The sequence below is a fragment of the Microcaecilia unicolor genome, chromosome 1, assembly GCF_901765095.1.
Source record: "Microcaecilia unicolor chromosome 1, aMicUni1.1, whole genome shotgun sequence".
NCBI classification, from domain to species: Eukaryota; Metazoa; Chordata; class Amphibia; order Gymnophiona; family Siphonopidae; genus Microcaecilia; species Microcaecilia unicolor.
This window is the reverse complement of record NC_044031.1, coordinates 758,842,130-758,866,620: the sequence shown is the minus strand read 5'-3', so window position 1 is coordinate 758,866,620 and position 24,491 is coordinate 758,842,130. Positions and strand designations below refer to the sequence as shown.

Below are 24,491 nucleotides of genomic sequence, written 5' to 3'. Positions count from 1 at the left end.
CAGTCTGCCCAACAAGATAAACTCATATGTGCTACTTTTTGTGTATACCTTACCTTGATTTGTACCTGTCCTTTTCAGGGCACAGACCGTATAAGTCTGCCCAGCACTATCCCCGCCTCCCAACCACCAGCCCCGCCTCCCACCACCGGCTCTGGCACAGACTGTATAAGTCTGCCCAGCACCATCCCCGCCTCCCGCCACCGGCTCTGCCACCCAATCTTGGCTAAGCTCCTGAGGATCCATTCATGTTTATCCCACGCATGTTTGAATTCAATTACCGTTTTCGTTTCCAAGCATCCACTCTCTCATAAGCAGCCTGTAAAAGTGACATGTTTGAGCTTTTGTAACTTTTTTTATTTTTTCACATAAAAGGATGGGGGTTTGGACTGTTGTATTACAAACTGTTTGCTCTAACAGAGTTTATTAAAACCTCATTTTTGGTTTCTGGTCACTTTTTCCCTAGAGATGGTCACATATTTCTAGCATTTAAGCATGAGCAGGTACATCAAATCACTGTCTGGAGGAGGTACTTGTGACTAAGTAAACACATGCATTTAAAGCTCTAGCATACCTAGGGAGGGGCGGTGGGGGCAGTCCACCCCGGGTGCTGGCAGCAGGGGGGTGTTCGGAGCTGGAGTGTGGCAGTCGACTCTTCTGGTCCCTTGCCCCCTCTGATGTGAACTTCCTGTTCCAGGTCAGGGGACCGGCAAAGCCGACAGCCATGCACCAGCTCTGCACACCCCCTCACTTGGAGGAGGAGACGAGTTCCGCCTGAGCGTGGGGTGCGTGTGTGCTCTGCCCTGCCCCAGGCAACATGTAGGTAGGTATAAACTCAGTTCGGTTAGTGTTTTACAAAGGAAAGGAGTTACCTCTTTTCTTCATATAATAGGCTTTTATCAGGTGCCCTCTAGGCACCTCTATATAAGCAACATTGATATAGAATTTCTCCCACGGTGTGCTCAGTTTTAAGGTTACAGTTAGAGATACATCATATGTAGGGCTTGGTTTCCCTTTTAATGGCTGCATTAAAAGCTGAGTGACGGGGAAGCTGGACACGTTGATTACTGTACTTACAGTCAGCATCGGCAAACACAATGCAAGGATTTTTGCCGCCGAGCTCCAGGGCCACTCGTTTCAGGTTACTCTTAGAAGCAGCTTCTTGGACCAGTTTTCCGACCTGTGGGATGGGATGGGACACGTGAATCACAGCCTTCATTCCTTCAAACTGTGGCATTGCATGAAAGCAGCAGAGGAGCCCACAACTGGCCCACTGACTCAGTGAACGGCGGTTTTAAAAATGTCAAACTGCACGCTGAACCAGCGCTGTACTTTGGTACGAACAATGAAAAATATTATTCAGCTCCTGTTAGAAGCTCCCAAGTCTCAAAATTGGCCTCTGTTCAGCTATGATTCCATAAGCCTTCATTTACATCTGCCTGTGGATTTGCCCCTATTTCAGTCCTCCACGCAGTGTGTCCATGCCTTAGGACTCCTCCTAGGACATGAGCTCTAGATCTGACCACTAGGTGTCAGCATTGCTCAGTAACTCTGGCTCAGGCCTCCTCAGGGGCCGTGAATTTCATGTTCTTTACTGAGATGTATTAACCGCCTTTATGACCAGTTTCACCGGAGACGGCAAATTGAAACCTAATAATACAACTAACATGAAACAATATCAGAAATATACAGAACAATAATTCCTTCAAAAAGAAGGTAAATAAATAAATAAACACTACTACAATAGACCGCATGGAAGAACATTCAATAACACTGTTCTGATCCCTGACAGCCTTACACTAGTTTCATAGTGTGGTCCTAAAATGTTGTTTAATGACTTCACTTAGGGTTACATATGGCGGGTTTTGCCAATCTGCCCGTTTGTCCGGATTTCCGGACAAACGGGCAGATTGCTAGCCTCCCCTCCCCTTACTTACTACTGCCCTGGTGGTCTAGTGACCTCTTCCGCCTTTGGGGCAGGAAAGAGCCCCCTCTTTCCTGCTCGGAGCGCTGCCCTGCATGCTTCCTTCCTGTTGCCGATTCAAAATGGCCGCTGAGAGTTGAAGTGACCCTCGCGAGATCAGCACAGGAAGGATGCATGCAGGGCAGCGCTCCGAGCAGGAAAGAGGGGGCTCTTTCCTGCCCCGAAGAGGTCACTAGACCACCAGGGCAGTAGTAAGGTAAGGGGAGGGGGTGATGGGGACGGGGTGTGTGACAGGCGGCAGGGGAAAATGTGACAGGGGGCAGAGCGAGGGTGTGAAAGGGGGCGGGGCGGGTGTTTGGTGGGGGTGGGGCATGTGTCCTCCTTTTTGGGGGACAAAATATGGTAACCCTAACTTTACTGCTGTTCTCACTTCTAAGGATTTTTACTGCTGCAGTCCTCACTGCAAAGATATATGAGCAACGCATCGCGTGAAACGTAGTCTTATATGTACCGCAGTCACCCCTGCTTGTTTGCATGAAGTCTGTTACCAGTGGTCTATTCTCCTACAAAGACCTCCTCCCCTTGTCTACCGAACTTGGCTCCTTCGTCTACCTGCTATCATTTCCTGCTTATTCTTACTGTCTCTGTCCTGATGGGCCAACTAGAGTCTCTCTCCAATCTGGTGAACACCCCTGCTACCTGATCTCAGGTTCTGTCCCTATTGGTCCCTTTACTTCCCCCCTCCCTAGGCCAGTGGCGTGCTAAGGGGGGGGGCGGTGGGGGCGGTCCGCCCCGGGTGCACGCCGCTGGGGGGGGTGCCACGTGTCTGTCGGCAACACTCGTTCTCTGCTCCCTCTGGCCCCGGAACGGGTTATTTCCTGTAACGGGCAGAGGGAGCAGGGAACGAGCGTTGCTAACAGACGCGCACCCCCCCCCCCCAGCAGGTAAAGATGCACCGGGGGGGGGGGTGTCGTTTCGCTGGGGGGAGCTGCCCCTTTCACGTCCCCTGTCCCGCCCCTTCCACGCCCTCACCTCCCCCCTGTCATCTCTCCTCCCCCCCTCCCCTCCCCTTACTCTGCTATCCCTGGTGGTCTAGAGATACCTCTTCGGGGCAGCTCTCGGTGTTTCAAAATGGCCACTGAGAGTTGAAGTCTCGCGAGGCTGCTTCAACTCTCAGCGGCCATTTTGAAATGCCGAGAGCCGGACTCACCACAGGACAGGATGCAGGGCAGCTAGCAGCTCCGGGCAGGAAAGAGGGGGCTCTTTCCTGCCCCGAAGACGAAGAGGTACCTGTAGACCACCAGGGATAGCAGAGTAAGGGGAGGGGGGATAGTCACGTTTCGCCGGGGGGGGGGGGGGGGCGCATCGGCGATCCACCCAGGGTGTCAACCCCCCTAGGAACGCCACTGCCCTAGGCACCTTCTCCATCTTGCCACCTCAGCACTTGTCTTTCTGTTCCCCCGAAAAAAAACCTCATCTTTTCACCTCGTTCATTCTTTCTCATAATATATAGCACAAATCCAACACTTCATCTCTGAACTGCTTCCATCTATTTAATCACCCTCCCATCTCCGTAACAAGCTACCTTTCTTCAGATTTCTACCTCCATCCACCCTTGCAGCTCTCAGAACTATTGAAGCCTCTTGTCTTGGGGCCTGAACTTCTGAACATCTACTGACTGTGAGTAATTTATCTACATTTAGTTAATAAAGTAAATTTCAGAAAAGGAAAAGAGACTTCTGGGCGTGCTGATGTGCCAAGGTTATTTATTTATTCATTGCATTTGTATTCCACATTTTCCCACCTTTTGGTAGGATTAATGTGGCTTACATGGAACAACAGGGGCGGTTACAGAGTACTAAGCGGGGTTAGTATGGGATTTCCGTTACAAGACATATGAGGAGAGACTTGCTGACCTGAACATGTATACCCTGGAGGAAAGGAGAAACAGGGGTGATATGATACAGACGTTCAAATATTTGAAAGGTATTAATCCACAAACGAACCTTTTCCGGAGATACGAAGGCGGTAGAACGAGAGGACGTGAAATGAGATTGAAGGGGGGCAGACTCAAGAAAAATGTCAGGAAGTATTTTTTCACGGAGAGAGTAGTGGATGCTTGGAATGCCCTCCCGCGGGAGGTGGTGGAGAGGAAAACGGTAACGGAATTCAAACATATGTGGGATAAACATAAAGGAATCCTGCTCAGAAGAAATGGATCCTCAGGAGCTTAGCCGAGATTGGATAACAGAGCCGGTAGTGGGAGGCGGGGCTGGTGGTTGGGAGGCAGGGATAGTGCTGGGCAGACTTATACGGTCTGTGCCAGAGCCAATGGTGGGAGACGGGAATAGTGCTGGGAAGACTTGTTCGGTCTGTGCAATGAAAAAGACAGGTACAAATCAAGGTAAGGTAAACACAAAAAAGTGGCACAGTGGGAGGCGGGGCTGGTGGTTGGGAGGTGGGAATAGTGCTGGGCAGACTTGTACGGTCTGTGCCCTGAAAAAGACAGGTACAAATCAAGGTAAGATAAACACAAAAAAGTGGCACATTTCTTGGGCAGACTGGATGGACCATGCAGGTCTTTTTCTGCCGTCATCTACTATGTTACTATGTTAGTGGTTCGAAGAGACAAAGAGTCTGTGGAGAATCCTTGCAGCGAGTATTGATCTTGGTCAGGAACATGGGAGATTCCAGGGTGATTAGCTGACAAGAGTTAACCTACAAACTATGTACCCTCCGTCCACCGGACCTGGAATTCCACATTACCAAAGACGTAACATCCCTATATTGCATATTTGCTAATGTGGGATTCCAGGTCCGGTGGACGGTGGGTACTAGTTTGTAGGTTAAATGGGTTGATGTCTTTGAAGTGTGTAATGGGTGTGTGATACTGGCTGGTCAATATGAACTTTTGTTCTTTCATTTAAACTTTCAATATATGGGTGGAGTTTTATTGGCCCTGTGGATGGTTAGGTTGGTTCAGCGGGGATGTGTTTCCTGAATAGGTGAGCTTTTAGGTGTTTTCTGGAAGATTAGATAATTGTCTTTCAGTTTTAGGTCCTTTGGGAGTGAGTTCCATGTTTTGGTGCTTACGTAGGAAAAGCTAGTTGCAAGAGTTGATTTGATACACTTCTTAGATATTAAAGTCTTAATAATATTACGCTTTAAGAGGCCTTGACAAACACAGTTATAATATAATGTCAGTATAATACCAATGGAACACCCAATAATAAGCAGACATTACAACATCTGAACAACAGATATGATGCTAATACTGTTCTACAATACAATGAGACATTTTACTATGCAGCCAGGGACCAAGTGTAGATATATAGATGGGGACAAGATGGGTAGTAGAAAGTCAAGTAGGATAAATAGATGGGTGGCTAAACTCAAGGCAAGTTCTATGGCACCCCAACATAATAGACCATGACAAAAACAACCCAACAAAACAGACTAAAACCAAAACAGACCATGACAAAAACAACCCAACAAAACAGACAAACCAAAACAGACCATGACAAAAACAACCCAACAAAACAGACTAAAACCAAAACAGACCACGACAAAAAAAAACCCAAGACAAAAATAGACTCTACACAAAACAGGGCAGGGAAACCTCCTTAATCAAGCTGGATTATCTTGTCAAGAAGATTTATGATTCTCACTAGATACCAAGTGTGGATAGTGAAGTCAAGCCCTAGGCAGGTGCCAGGACTTTCAAGTGACAAGCCCTGGACTTTCTCAGTAATTTATGGCTCCTCCACTTCTTTGTACCCTTCAAAAAGAAATCTATTTCATCAGGTCCTTTTGTCAGCAGTCTATTTTGTCAGGGACTTTTAGGTAGGGAACTTTTTTGTCTGGTTTCTTTTGACAGGGTGCCAAGTTCTATATACAGTTCAAGAAGGAATTAGGAACTGGTCTAAGTTGCAGGGTATGTGGCAAATAGTGAATGTGACCTATAAAGGACCAGTCGCATTGGTTTGTCACCTATGCAGCATCTCCAGGAACAGCCAACCTGGGAACTGTACCCAGGTCCTTCTAACCTGAGAGCAGATTCCCTTAAGGAGGCATTTTGACCCTGCTGCCTCGATTATGATCTGCAAGTACCAGTCTCTGAATCTGTGAATGTTTCATTCAGACTTAACTTGGGTTATCAGGAAAACATTTCAAGAATGTTCAGGTTGATTATTTTGGCTGTCCCAGGAAGATGCTTATGTCATAGTTGTATGAGTGATGAGCCCTGTGGTATTATTATTATTAGCATGTGGTATGAGGTCCTTTAGGTTTTTGTGTGATGCTGTCATTCATCACAGCTTCTGTACCAGGAGAAGAGACAAAAGAGGACTTCTCCGGCTCAGCTCAGAGGAAGACATTTTCTTCCTACCGGTATTTCTGGGGCTTTGCTAAGGTTCTCAGACTGGACACTGTACCTCAGTGGATCCCGTAAAGGTAATCTTGTCAATGTTCGGATGAGCGGACATGGCAGCGCCAGCAGTAGGTCCATATCCTGGCACAATGTTCACCACACCAGGAGGGAAACCAGCCTGTGCACAGATAGGAGGAAGAAGGAGATGAGATAACTCTGCGTTATGCTTCGGACACATTCTACAGCAGGGGTTCTCAACTCAGTCCTCGGGGAACACCCGGCCGGTCAGGTTTTCAGGGTATCCACAATGAATATTCATGAAATTAATTGGTGTGCGCTGCCTCTACTGTATACAAAGGTATCTCCTGCTTCTTCTTTGTGGGTATCCTGAAAAACTGACTGGCTAAGTGTGTTCTGAGGACTGGGTTGAGATCCCCCTTCTCTACATGTTAATATTCCCAACATGCTTCCCAAATGACTAATTAATTCTAACAGTATTACCCATGCATTGAAGAGAGTGGGGTCATCCAATGTACATCCAGGGTCGGTCTTAGCAAGTGTGGGGCCCTGTGCAGATCAATTTGATGGGGCCCCATCCTAGCCCCGCCCCATCCTAACCCCAGAGCAACCACCCCTCCCTCCGAGCTCCCGGGCTATCCCCTCCGAGCTCCAGGACAATCCCCCCTCCCTCCAAGCCCCCTCCCTCCTTCCCTCCCTCCCAGCTCCAGGGCTCGGCCCCCCTCCGAGCTCCAGGGCCCCTCCCTCCTTCCCAGCTCCACAGCACTCTCTCCTTCCCAGCTCCAAGGCCCCTATCCCTCCCTCCGAATTTTAAAAGTTACCTCGTCGGGTTACAGGCAGCGGCAGGTAGCAGCAGTGAAAGCGTGCGAGCTCGGCGCTTCAGGAGCCTTCCTTTTTCTCTCTCGTGGGCGGGACCAGAGCTGATAGAGGGAAAGGAAGGCTCCTGAAGCGCCGAGCAGCTTGCACGCTTTTCACTGCTGCCGCCTGCCGCTGCCTGTAACCCGACGAGGTAACTTTTAAAATTCAGAGGGAGGGGGACTGGAACTCTGGCGGTTGGGGCGGAGACGCGCTGCTCAGGGCCCCCTTGAGCGCGAGGCCCTATGCAGTCGCCTCGCCCTAAGACCGGCCCCTGTGTACATCTAATGATTCCCAACCTCTTTCTGTAGTATCTTAAAGAACCTTTCATGCTGTATGGCCAGTTCCAATATATCAACGACAAAGAGTTTTATTTGAAAAAGTGACAAGAAAAGCAAAAGAGAACTCTTCATAATCATCAAATTTATTTCTTCTCCGGAACCCCAAAAATGTACAAGGCACAAGGAATTCCATTTGTTCTATTTGCAGCCATATTTAACAAGGTGCCACTACGTATATGATTTTATAGATTCTTTCAAGGACAATTTCAGCTTAGATTATAGGGACAGTCAACTCTGAGTCTGTACAGTGCAGGAACATAGTGCGTCATGCCTTAAGAAAGAGCAAACTCCAAGTTCCCTCCTCAGCTGCACTTTTGCTCACAGAGAGCCTGTGATGGGCTTTATGGAACACTGCCCTTCACCCTTAAGAGCAGCCCCTGCCTCAGGTACTGTGAACCACCATAAAACCTCTAATCCCACCCAGAGAGGAAGTGAGAGGGGAGGGAGTATAAAAGGCAGGGCCAGAATAGGGTTAATTAGGCCCAGGGGAGGAAGAACAGAATCCCCACCATATGCCTTTGCGACATAAGTTTAGCTACTGTGACCTATCTGAGGTAAGCCAGCCTTTGGAGTGGAGGAGTAGCCTAGTGGTTAGTGCATTGGACTTTGATCCTGGGGAACTGAGTTCGATTCCCACTGCAGCTCCTAGTGATTCTGGGCAAGTCATTTAACCCTCCATTGCCCCAGGTGGAAATAAGTACCTGTATATACTATGTGAACCGCTTTGAATGTAGTTGCAAAAACTGCAGTAAGGCAATATATCAAGTCCCATTAACAAGATTCCATTCACAATCTCAAAAGAGTAGCAACATTCCATGTAGAACCCCAAAAGATTCCAGAATCCCAGCCTATTTGAGATTCTACATGGAATGTTGCTAGTGGAGGAGTAGCCTAGTGGTTAGTGCAGTGGACTTTGATCCTGGGGAACCGAGTTTAATTCCCACTGCAGCTCCTTGTGGCTCTGGGCAAGTCACTTAATCCCTCCATTGCCCCAGGTACAAAATAAGTACCTGAATATATGTAAACCACTTTGAATGTAGTTGCAAAAACCTCAGAGAGGCGGTATATCAAGTCCCATTTCCCTTTCCCCTTTGGATCTGAAGACTCAGATGCCTTGTTCTGAGGTCTTGCTGGAGCCAGGCCTGGAAAACTAAAGAGAGAAGCTTACAGACTGTGTTTGGAGCATGGCAGTCACATGCCACGGACTGTGGTTTAGGCCCTGTCAGCCACGGGCCCATGTTGAGACTTTGAAGTAATAGGTTTCAGGACTTTGTCCGGCTTAACCACAGAGCCACAGAAATCATTTGTCCACAAGTTCTCTCTTGCTGTTAACTGCACAACAGAGCCCTGTACGTAAGCAGAGGGAATTCAGCTCTTACCTCCTTGACTAAGGATCCAATGTAGAGGGATGTCAGTGGTGCCTGCTCCGCTGGTTTGATTACCATGGTGTTTCCACAGCACAGGGCTGGAGCCAGCTTCCAAACCAACATCAGCAATGGAAAGTTCCACTAAAATACACAAAGGAGGTCAGGTCAGTGCTGCTCAGCTACCTGCTGCATCTTCTGTCTTAGTTTCTCTCCTAGAGCACGAAAAGGGAGTGGAAGCGACCAGAGTGAGTCTGTTCCAGGATAAAACAGGTTAGAAAGTTTATTTGCAAATACAAAGTCTCAAAAACAGTTAATCTGCTATAGATCAGTGGCATAGCTACGGGGGACCTGGGCCTCCCCAAATTGGATCCGGGGCCCCTGGTTTGGCTGCCAGCTGAAGCCTTTTTCCAATGATGTTCTCTTCGCATTGCCTGCCCTGCTTCATAACATACATAAGAGTAGCCATACTGGGTCAGACCTATGGTCCATCTAGCCCAGTATCCTGTTTTCCAAACAGTGGCCAAGCCAGGTCACAAGTACCTGGCAGAAACCCAAATCGTGGCAACATTCCAGGTAGAACCTCAAAGAATAGCAAGATTCTGGAATCCTAAAGAGTAGCAACATTCCATGTGGAATCCTAAAGTTTGACAAGATTCCATTCAGAATCTGAAAGAGTAGCAACATTCCATGTAGGACCCCAAAGAATAGCAAGATTCTGGAATCCTAAAGAATGACAAGATTCCATTCAGAAACTCAAAGAGTAGCAACATTCCATGTAGAACCCCAAAGAATAGCAAGATTCTGGAATCCTAAAGAGTAGCAACATTACATGTAGAACCCCAAGGAATAGCAAGATTCTGGAATCCTAAAGAGTGACAAGATTCCATGCAGAAACTCAAAGAGTAGCAACATTCCATGTAGGATCCCAAAGAATAGCAAGATTCTGGAATCCTAAAGAGTGACAAGATTCCATTCAGAATCTGAAAGAGTAGCAACATTCCATGTAGGACCCCAAAGAATAGCAAGATTCTGGAATCCTAAAGAATGACAAGATTCCATTCAGAAACTCAAAGAGTAGCAACATTCATAAGTACATAAGTAATGCCATACTGGGAAAAGACCAAGGGTCCATCGAGCCCAGCATCCTGTCCACGACAGCGGCCAATCCAGGCCAAGGGCACCTGGCAAGCTTCCCAAACGTACAAACATTCTATACATGTTATTCCTGGAATTTTGGAGTTTTCCAAGTCCGTTTAGTAACGGTTTATGGACTTGTCCTTTAGGAAACCGTCCAACCCCTTTTTAAACTCTGCTAAGCTAACCGCCTTCACCACTTTCTCCGGCAACGAATTCCAGAGTTTAATTACACGTTGGGTGAAGAAAATTTTCTCCGATTTGTTTTAAATTTACTACACTGTAGTTTCATCGCATGCCCCCTAGTCCTAGTATTTTGGAAAGCGTGAACAGACGCTTCACATCCACCTGTTCCACTCCACTCATTATTTTATATACCTCTATCATGTCTCCCCTCAGCCGTCTCTTCTCCAAGCTGTATAGCCCTAGCCTCCTTAGTCTTTCTTCATAGGGAAGTCGTCCCATCCCCGCTATCATTTTAGTCGCACTTCGCTGCACCTTTTCCAATTCTACTATATCTTTCTTGAGATGCGGCGACCAGAATTGAACACAATACTCAAGGTGCAGTCGCACCATGGAGCGATACAACGGCATTATAACATCCTCACATCTGTTTTCCATACCTTTCCTGATAATACCAAACATTCTATTCGCTTTCTTAGCCGCAGCAGCACACTGAGCAGAAGGTTTCAGTGTGTTATCGACGACGACACCCAGATCCCTTTCTTGGTCTGTAACTCCTAACGTGGAACCTTGCATGACGTAGCTATAATTCGGGTTCTTTTTTCCCACATGCATCACCTTGCACTTGCTCACATTAAACATCATCTGCCATTTAGCCGCCCAGTCTCCCAGTCTCGTAAGGTCCTCTTGTAATTTTTCACAATCCTGTCGCGATTTAACGACTTTGAATAACTTTGTGTCATCAGCAAATTTAATTACCTCGCTAGTTACTCCCATCTCTAAATCATTTATAAATATATTAAAAAGCAGCGGTCCTAGCACGGACCCCTGAGCAACCCCACTAACTACCCTTCTCCATTGTGAGTACTGCCCATTTAACCCCACTCTCTGTTTCCTATCCTTCAACCAGTTTTTAATCCACAATAGGACATTTCCTCCTATCCCATGACCCTCCAATTTCCTCTGTAGCCTTTCATGTAGAATCCCAAAGAATAGCAAGATTCTGGAATCCTAAAGAGTAGCAACATTCCATGTAGGACCCCAAGAATAGCAAGATTCTGGAATCCTAAAGAGTGACAAGATTCCATGCAGAATCTCAAAGAGTGGCAAATTTCCATACTACAAATCCTGGGGCATGCAGTTGCTTCCCATGTCTGTTTCCACGAATTTGTCCAAACCTTTTTTTTAAACCCAGGTACACTAACCGCTGTTTCCACATCCTCCGGCAAAGAGTTCCAGAGCTTAACTATTCATTGAGTGAAAAAATATTTTCTCCTATTTGTTTTAAAAGTGTTTCCGTGCTCAGTTTCACTAAAACCGAGCATACACGCGATGTGAGAGGAAGCAGGGCAGGCATTGCACAGAGAGCACTGCAGGAGAAAGGCTTCAACTGGTGGGGGCTGGGGACCCCCGCCAGCCAAAGTGTGTGGGGTGGCTGCAGGGCGGGGATTGTGGCAGGGAGGCGGGCCAAACTGTGCCCCTCCACTTTGGGGGGTGGTGGGGCTAGTTCTGGGCAAGACTTCTACGGTCTGTGTCCTGAAAATGGCAGATACAAATCAAGGTAAGGTGTACACAAGAAGTAGCACATATGAGTTTATCTTGTTGGGCAGACTAGATGGACCGTGCAGGTCTTTTTCTGCCATCATCTACTATGTTACTATGCCTCCCCAAACGTTGAGGTCTGGCTACGCCCCTGCTACAGGTGCACCAGCACAGTTTTAGTACATGTGTTATTGACACCCACTTGGTTTTCCAGGTGTTCAGTCCTAAAATATAGTTGGTATAGCAGACACAGTCTCAGATGTGCTGTACAGCTGGACCCTACGTAGGGTTACCATATGTCCGGATTTACCCGGACATGTCCGGGCAACCGGGCGGGTTTGCCAATCTGTAAACCACCAGGGCAGTAGTAAGGTAAGGGAGGGGGTGACGGGGTGTGTGACACGGGGAAGCGAGGGCATGAAAGGGGGGGGGCGGGCATGTGTCCTTTTTGGGGGAGGAAATATGGTACCCTATGCGTGTGATTCTATAAAGATCCACATCCAACCCAAAGGAGGCGTAGCCATGGGAGGAGCAGGTCAGAGGCATTCACAAAAGATGTGCATAGTGTTACAGAGTTCCGGGAATCCGTGCCCAGTTTGCACAGCAGAATTTACACCAGGTTTCAGTTGGGCACATGATTCCCATTAAGCAGCATTCTATAAAGAGCGCTCATCCCAGAATAGTGCCGAGTGCTGATTTTACTGAGTCTGGCCCTAAATGTTTTATCTATTTATTTGAATTTCTCTCTCACCTTTCATTGGACGCTCAAGGTCAGCTACATTCAGGCATGGCAGGTATTTTCCTGCCCCACTCAGTCTGTTACTTTCCCCATTATCAGTCTATCTGTACCAGTCTCCTATGCAATATCTGACCCAGCTAGGACTAGCCTAGTGGTTAGTGCAGCAGACTTTGATCCTGGGGAACTGGGTGTTGGTGTCCAAGGATTTGCAGGTGACGAAAATGTGACAAGGCGACGGGCCGTGGCCAGAAGGATGCTAGGCTGCATAGACAGGGGTATAACCAGTAGAGGAAAGGAGGTGTTGATGCCCCTCTACAAGTCATTGGTGAGGCCCCACTTGGAGTATTGTGTTCAGTTTTGGAGGCCGTATCTTGCTAAAGATGTAAAAAGACTGGAAGTGGTGCAAAGAAAAGCTACGAAAATGGTATGGGATTTGCGTTGCAAACTGTATGAGGAGAGACTTGCTGACCTGAACATGTATACCTTGGAGGAAAGGAGAAACAGGGGTGACATGATACAGACGTTCAAATATTTGAAAGGTATTAATCCACAAATGAACCTTTTTCGGAGACGGGAAGGCGGTAGAACTAGAGGACATGAATTGAGGTTGAAGAGGGGCAGACTCAGGACTAATGTCAGGAAGTATTTTTTCACGGAAAGTGTGGAATGCCCTCCCGCGGGAGGTGGTGGAGACGAAAACGGTAATGGAATTCAAACATGCGTGGGATAAACACAAAGGAATTCTGTTTAGAAGGACTGGATCTACTGAATATTAGAGGAGATTGGGTGGCAAAGCCGGTAATTGGAGAGTAAAACCAGTGCTGACTGGACTTCTACAGTCTGTGCCCTGAGAATGGCAAGGACAAATCAAACTCGGGTATACATATAAAGTATCACATACCATGTAAAATGAGTTTATCTTGTTGGGCAGACTGGATGGACCGTTCAGGTCTTTGCTGTCATTTACTAATGTTACTATGTTACTCTTTGGGGTTCTACATGGAATGTTGCTACTAATTGGGATTCTGGAATCTTGTAACTCTTTAGGATTCCAGAATCTTCAGAACTTTTAGTGCAAGAACAGTGCTAGACAGACTTCTACAGTCTGTGCCCTGAGAATGGCAAGGACAAATCAAACTCGGGTATAAAAGTATCACATACCATGTAGAATGAGTTTATCTTGTTGGGCAGACTGGATGGACCGTTCAGGTCTTTATCTGTTGTCATTTACTATGTTACTATTTTACCTTGGTGATACTTGCATAAACAGAGTTTCAATAGTCATAGCACAAATTAATGTAGACCTAGAAAATATCACTGATATTGTTTAACATAATGGCCCCACTCGGCAGGAAACTGGAAAAAATGGGATTAGACTCATTTATATACGCCATTGATGTGACCATTTACATAACGTTCAACAAATATATCACAGAGATATCGGACAAGGTTAAAATGGGTCTGAACTTCATAGAAAACTGGGCCACGACTTTCAAACTTCAACTGAACAGAGACAAAACCAAATTCCTAGTTCTATTTAGCCAACATTATCCCATGTCCGACCTAAACTTCACATGCGACCAAAACATATACCCAATAGAATCACTACTTAAAATACTAGGAATAATTCTTGACAAACGCCTATCTCTTGAAAATCAAGTCTCAGCAGTGACAGCGAAGAGCTTTAAAACCCTATGGAAACTAAGAAGGATCAGAGACTACTTCCAGGTCAATCCTTTTGTCTAATAGTACAATAGATATAAGTACATAAGTATTGCCATACTGGAACAGAGCAAAGATCCATCAAGCCCAGTATCCTGTTTCCAACAGTGGCCAAGCCAGGTCACAAATACCCAGAAAGATCCAAAAAAAGTTCAATACATTTTATACTGCTTATCCAAGAAATAGTGGATTTTCCCCAAGTCCATTTAATAATGGTCTATAGGCTTTCCCTTTACAAAGCCGTCCAAACCTTTTTTAAACTCCGCTAAGCTAACCGCCTTTACCACATTCTCTGGCAACGAATTCCAGAGTTTAATTACACGTTGAGTGAAGAAAAGGTTTCTCCGATTCGTTTTAAATTTACTACATTGTAGCTTCATCGCATGCCCCCTAGTCCTAGTATTTTTGGAAAGCGTGAACAGACGCTTCACATCTACCCGGTTCAACCCACTCATTATTTTATAGACCTCTATCATATCTCCCCTCAGCCGCCTTTTCTCCAAGCTGAAGAGCCCTAGCCGCTTTAGCCTTTCCTCATAGGGAAGTCATCCCTTCCCCTTTATCATTGTTGTCGCCCTTCTCTGCACCTTTTCTAATTCCACTATATCTTTTTTGAGATGCGGCGACCAGAATTGAACACATGTACCTGAATCTACCTGGTAAAGCAGCAATCGAGTTATGGTCTGTTGCACTTACCGGGGTGATGGCGCCACACACACCTATCGGCTCATGTCTGGTAAAGCAGACGAAAGTGTCATCTGTAAGACAATGAAGACCAAGAAAAGCATGAATCCCAGATTTCTCGGATGTAGTGTGGTTAAGCAATGAAATCAGGGGCCCTGCAAACTCTTTGATCAATAATGATTGGGGAGGGGTAGAGAATTTGTTTAACGTAAAGTTTAATAATGATCTGGTTACTGGGAAACAGTAACACAGATTTTAGCCTGATCATGGCCTTCAATCAAATCCCCCCCTTCTTTAATTGCAGCTTGTTCCTCTGGGACCGCAGGGCTCTCACTTTAAATGAATTTGATCTAGTGAGAACTTAGCCTCTCTTTTACAGGCGATAATAAATAGAAATAAAACATAGAAAAGAAAATAAGATGATCCCATTTTTATTACCTTCAAGAGCTAATCAAAAAATGTATTAAGTTAGGCCAATAAAAAAGGGATCATCTTATTTCTTTTCTTTGTCCTGTTTTATTTGTATTTATTATAACAAACGAGAGGGGACGAAGTACAAACTAAAGTCCAAACAAAAAAACAGCACCACGGGCCTTTAAAAATAGAACACAGTTCTTTAATGAATGAGCCTTGACAAAAAGACCTGAACGGGCCGTGTTTCGGTGACTAGCACTGTTTGGATACAGAAAGTGAAAGTGCCTTGTTGCTTTGTAGCTTTTACTATATGAGATGTGGGGTAAGGAATAATATATTGTAGAGGAATATATTCAAGTTATTCCCCAAGTTTTCCACGTCATCACTGTGACCCCTGATGCAGGTGCTAGTCACTGAAACATGGCCCGTGTCGGGTCTTTTTCTCAAGGCTCATTCATGAAAGAACCGTGTTCCATTTTTAAAGGCCCGTGGTGCTGTTTTTTTTGTTTGGACTTTAGTTTGTACTTTGTTCCCTCTCTTTTGTTATATCCATGTCTTTTCCCTGACACAGTTCTTTCATGAATGAGCCTTGACAAAAAGACCTGAACGGGCCGTGTTTCGGTGACTAGCACTGTTGGATACAGAAAGTGAAGTGCCTTGGTGCTTTGTAGCTTTTACTATATGAGACGTGGGTAAGGAATAATATATTGTAGAGGAATATATTCGAGTTATTCCCCAAGTTTTCCACGTCATCACTGTGACCCCTGATGCAGGTGCTAGTCACCGAAACACGGCCCGTGTCGGGTCTTTTTGTCAAGGCTCATTCATGAAAGAACCGTGTTCCATTTTTAAAGGCCCGTGGTTGCTGTTTTTTTTTGGTTTGGGACTTTAGTTTGGTACTTTGTTACCCTCTCTTTTGTTATATCCTGTCTTTTCCCTGACACAGTTCTTTCATGAATGAGCCTTGACAAAAGACCTGAACGGGCCGTGTTTCAGTGACTAGCACTGTTTGGATACAGAAAGTGAAAGTGCCTTGGTGCTTGTAGCTTTTACTATATGAGACGTGGGGTAAGGAATAATATATTGTAGAGGAATATATTCGAGTTATTCCCCAAGTTTGCCACGTCATCACTGTGACCCCTGATGCAGGTGCTAGTCACCGAAACACGGCCCGTGTCGGGTCTTTTGTCAAGGCTCATTCATGAAAGAACTGTGTTCCATTTTAAAGGCCCGTGGTGCTGTTTTTTTGTTTGGACTTTAGTTTTGTACTTTGTTTCCCTCTCTTTGTTATATCCATGTCTTTTCCCTGACACAGTTCTTTCATGAATGAGCCTTGACAAAAGACCTGAACGGGCCGTGTTTCGGTGACTAGCACTGTTTGGATACAGAAAGTGAAAGTGCCTTGGTGCTTTGTAGCTTTTACTATATGAGACGTGGGGTAAGGAATAATATATTGTAGAGGAATATATTCGAGTTATTCCCCAGTTTTCCACGTCATCACTGTGACCCCTGATGCAGGTGCTAGTCACCGAAACACGGCCCGTGTCGGGGTCTTTTGTCAAGGCTCATTCATGAAAGAACTGTGTTCCATTTTTAAAGGCCCATGGTGCTGTTTTTTGTTTGGACTTTAGTTTGTACTTTGTTCCCTCTCTTTTGTTATATCCATGTCTTTTCCCCTGACACAGTTCTTTCATGAATGAGCCTTGACAAAAAGACCTGACACGGGCCGTGTTTCGGTGACTAGCACTGTTTGGATACAGAAAGTGAAAGTGCCTTGGTGCTTTGTAGCTTTTACTATATGAGACGTGGGGTAAGGAATAATATATTGTAGAGGAATATATTCGAGTTATTCCCCAAGTTTTCCACGTCATCACTGTGACCCCTGATGCAGGTGCTAGTCACTGAAACATGGCCCGTGTCGGGTCTTTTTCTCAAGGCTCATTCATGAAAGAACCGTGTTCCATTTTTAAAGGCCCGTGGTGCTGTTTTTTTTGTTTGGACTTTAGTTTGTACTTTGTTCCCTCTCTTTTGTTATATCCATGTCTTTTCCCTGACACAGTTCTTTCATGAATGAGCCTTGACAAAAAGACCTGAACGGGCCGTGTTTCGGTGACTAGCACTGTTTGGATACAGAAAGTGAAAGTGCCTTGGTGCTTTGTAGCTTTTACTATATGAGATGTGGGGTAAGGAATAATATATTGTAGAGGAATATATTCGAGTTATTCCCCAAGTTTTCCATGCCATCACTGTGACCCCTGACGCAGGTGCTAGTCACCGAAACACGGCCCGTGTCTGGTCTTTTTGTCAAGGCTCATTCATGAAAGAACTGTGTTCCATTTTTAAAGGCCCGTGGTGCTGTTTTTTTTGTTTGGACTTTAGTTTGTACTTTGTTCCCTCTCTTTTGTTATATCCATGTCTTTTCCCTGACACAGTTCTTTAATGAATGAGCCTTGACAAAAAGACCCGACACGGGCCGTGTTTCGGTGACTAGCACCTGCGTCAGGGGTCACAGTGATGACGTGGAAAAGTCAGGGAATAACTCGAATATATTCCTCTACAGTATATTATTCCTTACCCCATGTCTCATATAGTAAAAGCTATAAAGCAACAAAGCACTTTCACTTTCTGTATCCAAACCTTCAAAAGTGGACTAACACGGCTACCACATCACTTTTACAGGAGAGAGACAAACTTGTAAAACAATAATAAAGTATTACAGTACTTTTATTCTTTATTAGGAGTGACCAGGGGCTTAGCCAGACTTTGGCGGGAGGGGGGGTCCAGAGCCCGAGGTGAGGGGGCACATTTTAGCACCCCCCCCCCGGCGCTGCCAACCCCCCATGGCCATTATCGACCCCACCCCCGCTGCCGCCGCCAACTTTGACGACCCCTGCCAACGACCCTTTCGACCCCCCCCCCCTCCCGCTGCCAGCCCTTCCCCGCCGTGGGCTACCTTTGTTGGCGGGGGACCCCAATCCCCGCCAGCCGAGGAGGTCCTCTTACGGCGCAAGGCTTCCCGTTGTACTTGCAGGACGTCAGACTCACAGAAACAGAACGAAGCCTTGCGCCGGAAGAAGAAGACCTCGCTGGCTGATTTGCAAGGCTTCGTTCTGTTTCTGTGAGTCTGACGTCCTGCACGTTCAACTGGGAGTGACAGAGGAAGAAACCAGGGACTGGCGAATGCTGCCTGAGTCCTAAACACAGGGCAATTGAGAATCAACTTACCCACAGGGATAGTTTTGCCCTGGACTTTATCTGCCCATCCAGCATAGTATCTTAGAGTCTTTATACAGCCCTCCAAGTCAATCAGGAAGGCATGTAGGAAGGTTTTCCTGTGTCAATTGATTCCAGGGTCTGAAAAATACAAGTTGAAGTTAAGTCAGAGATGAGGAAAAACAGTTTTGTGTGTCAATGTTTTTTCCTGTGACTTGCCAGGGACATCCCAGGTTCCAGCTTCCCATTCCAACTACATCATTCACTGAATGACCTTCAGCAAGTGACTGTTCAGCTTTGGGCATGGATACTAAACTTGGCTGGGCCTAATCTTACACTCTGGGGCTGATGCACAAAGCTGCTGTTATGCTGAACTTATCTCCCTTGTAGACATCAGCAACAAAAAAATTGAAATGCTTGATAAACGCCTGTTAAGTACCCCGAAGCAACACAGAGCTGTGCGCTGATGCATAGGAGCCGACTCTGTGGGTGCTTGAGCACCTCCAATATTGAGAAAATTCCTTGTATGTGTTCAAGAAGGGTTATTTCACTGGGCTTAGCGCCCCCAATAATTTGAAAAGTTGGCTCCTATGCGCTGATGTCCATCATGAGGGCATAATGAGAAGAACATACTGCCAGGTCCGAGGCAGCTTAGAGAGCCCCCTACAATCTGCATCAACTGTCCTGTCCATGGATTTACTTTAAACAAAAAACATGTCCCTGTTGCCTAGTTCACCTCCCTTCTCCCAGACTTTCTTGAAATAAAAATGTCCATAGTGCCTAGTGCACCAAAACACCTCCCTGACCCCCTCCCTCAGGCACTCCTGACTGCCCCCTATACCTGGAAGAGGCAGGAGCGATGCCTACTCACACCTGCCTCTGGCACCAGCAACTTGGAAAATGTTGGTGCCCGACTCTGGGATGTACTGAGCAGGTTCAGTCTGCCAAATAAGGGAAATTTCCCTTATTTGGTAGTCTCCACCCATACTACCAAATAAGGAGAAATTACCTTATTTGGCAGGTAGAGCCAGAGGCAGGAGCAGATGGGTATATTGCTCCTGTCTCTTCTAGTTCTATCCCAACCGGAAGGACAGGGGTGCCTAGAGGAGGGGCTGCACTAGACACCAGTGATATTTTTAAGTCAAGAGGAAAGGCAGATCAGGTTGCGTTGCTTTGGGGGTGAACTAGACACCAGAGATATGTTTTTAAAGTAAGATGAAGGGGAAGTTGCGGGGGGGGGGGGCACTATTTTTTTTATTGTCCAGGGGAGAGGGAAGAAAGCTGATGCAGAAACTATGCTGGTAGTTTACTTTTTGTTTTTTTTAATGTCACCCTGTCAGTGCATGAGCCAATCACTGCTCCTGAACAGACAGGTAGAGCAACAGTTCTCAACAAGCCGTGGATTAATGCCAAGATTTTAGTGCAGAAGTAATTTGCAAGAAGTACACAAGAAGTAGCACATATGAGTTTAAATTGTTGGCAGACTAGATGGACTGTGCAGGTCTTTTTCTGCCATCATCTACTATGCTACTATCAGCCTTATTTTCGAAAGTGATCGCCGGCCATTTCCCGCCATAAATCGGGAGATGGCCAGCGATCTCTCAAAAGCGGAGAAATCGGTATAATCAAGAGCGGCTTTTTTGACAGCATCGCCTCGCCAGTGAATGTTCAAGGAGGCGTGTCGGCAGCGTAGCGAAGGCAGGACATGGGCGGGCATGGGCGTGGCTATCAGATGGCTGGCTTTCGCGGATAATGGGGAAAAAAAAAGCGGTGTTAAGCAGTATTTCACAGGGTTTACTTGGTCCTTTTATTTTCACGACCAAGCCTCAAAAAGGTGCCCCAACTGACCAAATAACCACCGGAGGGAATGGGGGATGACCTCCCCGTACTCCCCCAGTGGTCACCAACCCCCTCCCATACTAAAGAAAATACAAATCAAAACCTTTTTTTACCAGCCTGTATGCCAGCCTCAAATGTCATACCCAGCTCCCTGACAGCAGTATGCAGGTCCCTGGAGCAGTTTTTAATGGGTGCAGTGCACTTCAGGCAGGCAGACCCAGGTACATCCCCCCCCCCTACCTGTTACACTTGTGATGGTAAATGTTAAGCCCTCCAACCCCCCCCCCCCCAAAACCCACTCTACCCACATGTAGGTGCCCCTCTTCACCCATAAGGGCTATGGTAACGGTGTAGAGTTGTGGGGAGTGGGTTTGGGGGGGGGATTTGGGGGGCTCAGCACCCAAGGTAAGGGAGCTATGCAACTGGAAGCTTTTTTGGTATTTTTTTCAAATTTTTAGAAATTCCCCGTAGGGTGCCCGGTTGGTGTCCTGGCATGCGAGGGGGACCCAGTGCACTACAAATGCTGGCTCCTCCCATGACCAAATGCCTTGGATTTCGCTGGGTTTGAGATGGCCGGCATTTTTTTCCATTATTGCTGAAAAACAAAACCGGTGATCTCAAACCCGGCGAACTCTGGCATTTGACCGGGGCTAAACCGTATTATCGAAAAAAAAAGATGGCCGGCCATCTTTTTCGATAATACGGTTCCGGCCAGCTGTTGCGCCACCACCAAAATACATTGCCGGCGACGTTCGATTATGCCCCTCCACGCTACTATGCATGCTCATTGCATACTACATCCCATGGGCAATCTTTTGGGGAAAGCAGTGCCTCCTTGAGAAGCACTGTCTTAGGTCAAACATTTATACTGGACTAACAATATATATTTCTGAGCAGCTTGCGAGAGCTCCACTCTCTTCAAAGTGAGCAGGTTTAGGGTTATGGCTCAAATCGCTTTGCTGACAAGGAGTGGAGGAGTGGTCTTGTGGTTAGGGTGGTAGACTTTGGTCCTGAGGAACTGAGTTCGATTCCCACTTCAGGCACAGGCAGCTCCTTGTGACTCTGGGCAAGTCACTTAAACCCTCCATTGCCCCATGTAAGCCGCATTGAACCTTGGGTACAAATGTGTTGATGCGCCGAGGGGGGGGGGGGGTGTCATCGTGCTGCACCCGGGGGGGGGGGGGAGCTGGCAGGGAGCACCCCCCTTGAGCTGACACCCGGGGCGGACCGCCCCCCCCCTTGCCATGCCACTGACTGTTTGAACTTGTTTCTCCGCCGGAGATGGCGAACGCCTCTACGGTATTATGTAAGCCACATTGAGCCTGCAAATAGGTGGGAAAATGTGGGATACAAACGCGATAAATTAGCATGCACTATCGTCATTGAATGCAAATCTATCTCATGCATATTCATTGTGGTATCCTGAAAACCTGACTGGGTTGAGAACCGCTGATCCAGAGCAAACTGTGATGTATGTATGCATTTATTTATTTAAAGGGGCTTGATATACCCACATCTCTTTGGTTGAAGAAACAGGGTCATTTGCACGTTTTGATTATCCTAAAAGTCAGATCTGTTTGAAAATCCTAACACAACCACCAAAGTGGAGAAACTGGATCCCCCTATGAAGAACAATGTAGAGCCAGGGATGCAGCGTGATCACGAGGACGCTTCCAAAACCCAAGGAGACGTTTTATTTCTCGACTCCTTGGTTTTTGGGAGTGTCCTGTTGATCACGCTACTTCCCCGTCTCTGAAAGTCCTAAGGACCCTACTTGAAACCCAGCTCCATGTCATCATAAAGTCTAAATCCATTTCTAGTTTTCAGTGAAATTTAATGCTCTTCAGTGTTCAAAGACTGGGGCTGGAATCACAATGGAGTTAAAATGCCAACTACGTAAACTGGTTACCAGTCAAAGACGCTGAGCAGCCAAGGGGAGGATTCTCTCGTTTCTGCTCTTGCTTGCAGAATTAGGTCAGACTGACAGAAAGTGGATGAGTCCGCCAGCAAACATTTGCTGATAAGAAGAGAATCACAGGGGCGGGGTAGCAAAGCCTCCCACCCATTTTATAAGGAAAAAATGTGTGTTCTGATATGCAGCTTGGAACCAGGAGCAACCTGCTGCCAAACAAACAAATATGTGTGGGCTAAGCAAACAGCGTATAGAGGGATGCAAGAGAACTGAGACAGGGCTGATGCGGAGCTGGAAGGAGGGAGGCCCAGGGGAACCATGAGGAAATGCTTCTTTATTGAGGGCAGTGGAAAACTGGAATGACCCCAGCTGAGGCTGGAAGAACCAAAGCCAGGACAGAATTTAGGCATTCTTGCGACAGATAAAGGTGGGGGTGGGAAGCGTGGGGTCTGGTTAAGCTGTACGATAAAAGTAATGCGGGCCAAGATATAGGACTAGGTGTGGAAATGTATGTGTTCTTCCACCCCGAATAGCACAGCTGCCAAACTACCCAGTTGCAGGAGAGAGGCGTTTGGCCAGTCTCTGGTTTGCATTTCCATCTTGAAGCAATGTGGTACTCAGTGGCGTTCCGACGCTGGCTGACACCCGGGGTGATCGCCGATGCGCCCCCCCCCCCGGGTGCACGCTGCTGGGGGGGGGGGTCCACGGTGCGTGCCCGTCGCCCTGTCGGCTCCGAGTTCGCATGTGTTCACTGCTCCCTCTGCCCCGGAACAGGAAGTAACCTGTTCCGGGGCAGAGGGAGCAGTGAACACATGCAAACTCGGAGACAGGGTGACAGGCGCGTGCCATGGCACCCCCGCCAGTGACGTGCACCCAGGGCGGACCGCCCCCACCTTGGGTACGCCACTGGTGGTACTTGTGGAGCCTTATTTAACCCATTGAAATCAGTTCCGCAGATCCCATAATGAATCAGGATGGAGCTGTCAGAAATCAAGGACTGGCCTAAAATCTTACTCTTGGAACTGGGTAATTTGGTGGCTCTGGAATAGTTCAGGGCCACCTCACCACACTGTCTCATCCTCACATCCCAACACAATACCAACAAACCCAACAATATTAACACCACAGACTACACCCTCCCTGTTTCTGACAACCTAAAAATTCTTGGAGTTACCATCGACCGAAACCTCACGCTAGAAACCCAATCGAAAAATACAACAGGGAAAATGTTCCAATCAATGTGGAAAACTCAACGATCTGGGTCCCAGTATTTGGCAGACCAGTTAGGATGGCTGGCGAGAGCTTTGACGGAAAACTCCAGTAATTAGGAATGTGAAGGGAAAGGGAAATGGGACTTGATATACCGCCTTTCTGAGGTTTTTGCAAGTCAGTGCCGGGTAGACTTTTACGGTCTGTGTCCCTCAAATGACAAGACAGATTTGGATAGGTTGGAGTTCCAGTAGTTGGAACATATGGATAGAGCCGGGCGGACTTCTACGGTCTATGTCCCAGAAACGCCAAAGAAAGACCATGATCAAGTATATAATATCACATTCACTGTTGATTTAACCATGAATTGATAATGAGTGTGACTGTTGGGCAGACTGGATGGACTGTTCAGGTCTTTATCTGCCATCACTTACTATGTTACTATCAGGCTTATTTTTGAAAGAGAAGGGCGCCCATCTTTCGACACAAATCGGGAGATGGGCGTCCTTCTCCCAGGGTCGCCCAAATCAGCATAATCGAAAGCCGATTTTGGGCGTCCTCAACTGCTTTCCGTTACGGGGATGACCAAAGTTCACGGGGGCGTGTTGGAAGCATAGCGAAGGTGGGACTGGGGCGTGTTTAACACCTGGGGGTCCTTGGCCGATAATGGAATAAAGAAGGTCGTCCCTGACGAGCACTTGGCCAACTTTACTTGGTCCAATTTTTCTTGCGACCAAGCCTCAAAAAGGTGCCCGAACTGACTAGATGACCACCGGAGAGAATCAGGGATGACCTCCCCTCACTCCCCCAGTGGTCACTAACACCTCCCACCCTCAAAAAAAAAACAAAAAACCTTTAATAATATTTTTTGCCAGCCTCAAATGCCATACCCAGCTCCCTGGAGCAGTTTTAGTGGGTGCAGTGCACTTCAGGCAGGTGGGCCCAGGCACATCTCCCCCTACCTGTTACACTTGTGGTGGTAAATGTGAGCCCTTTAAAACCCACCAGAAACCCACTGTACCCACATGT

The 24,491-nt window shown here is 46.9% G+C and overlaps 1 protein-coding gene across 1 annotated transcript in view; it reads right to left on the bottom strand.

Moving 5' to 3' along the window:
* Positions 1–24,491, bottom strand: part of ALDH1A3 (aldehyde dehydrogenase 1 family member A3) — a 68,754-nt gene that overhangs the window by 20,377 nt on the left and 23,886 nt on the right. The window contains 6 exon segments of the mRNA XM_030189744.1: positions 1,075–1,177; positions 6,355–6,468; positions 8,884–9,012; positions 14,888–14,949; positions 18,515–18,604; positions 18,607–18,643. Of these exon segments, the coding sequence (XP_030045604.1) occupies positions 1,075–1,177; positions 6,355–6,468; positions 8,884–9,012; positions 14,888–14,949; positions 18,515–18,604; positions 18,607–18,643 (535 nt within the window).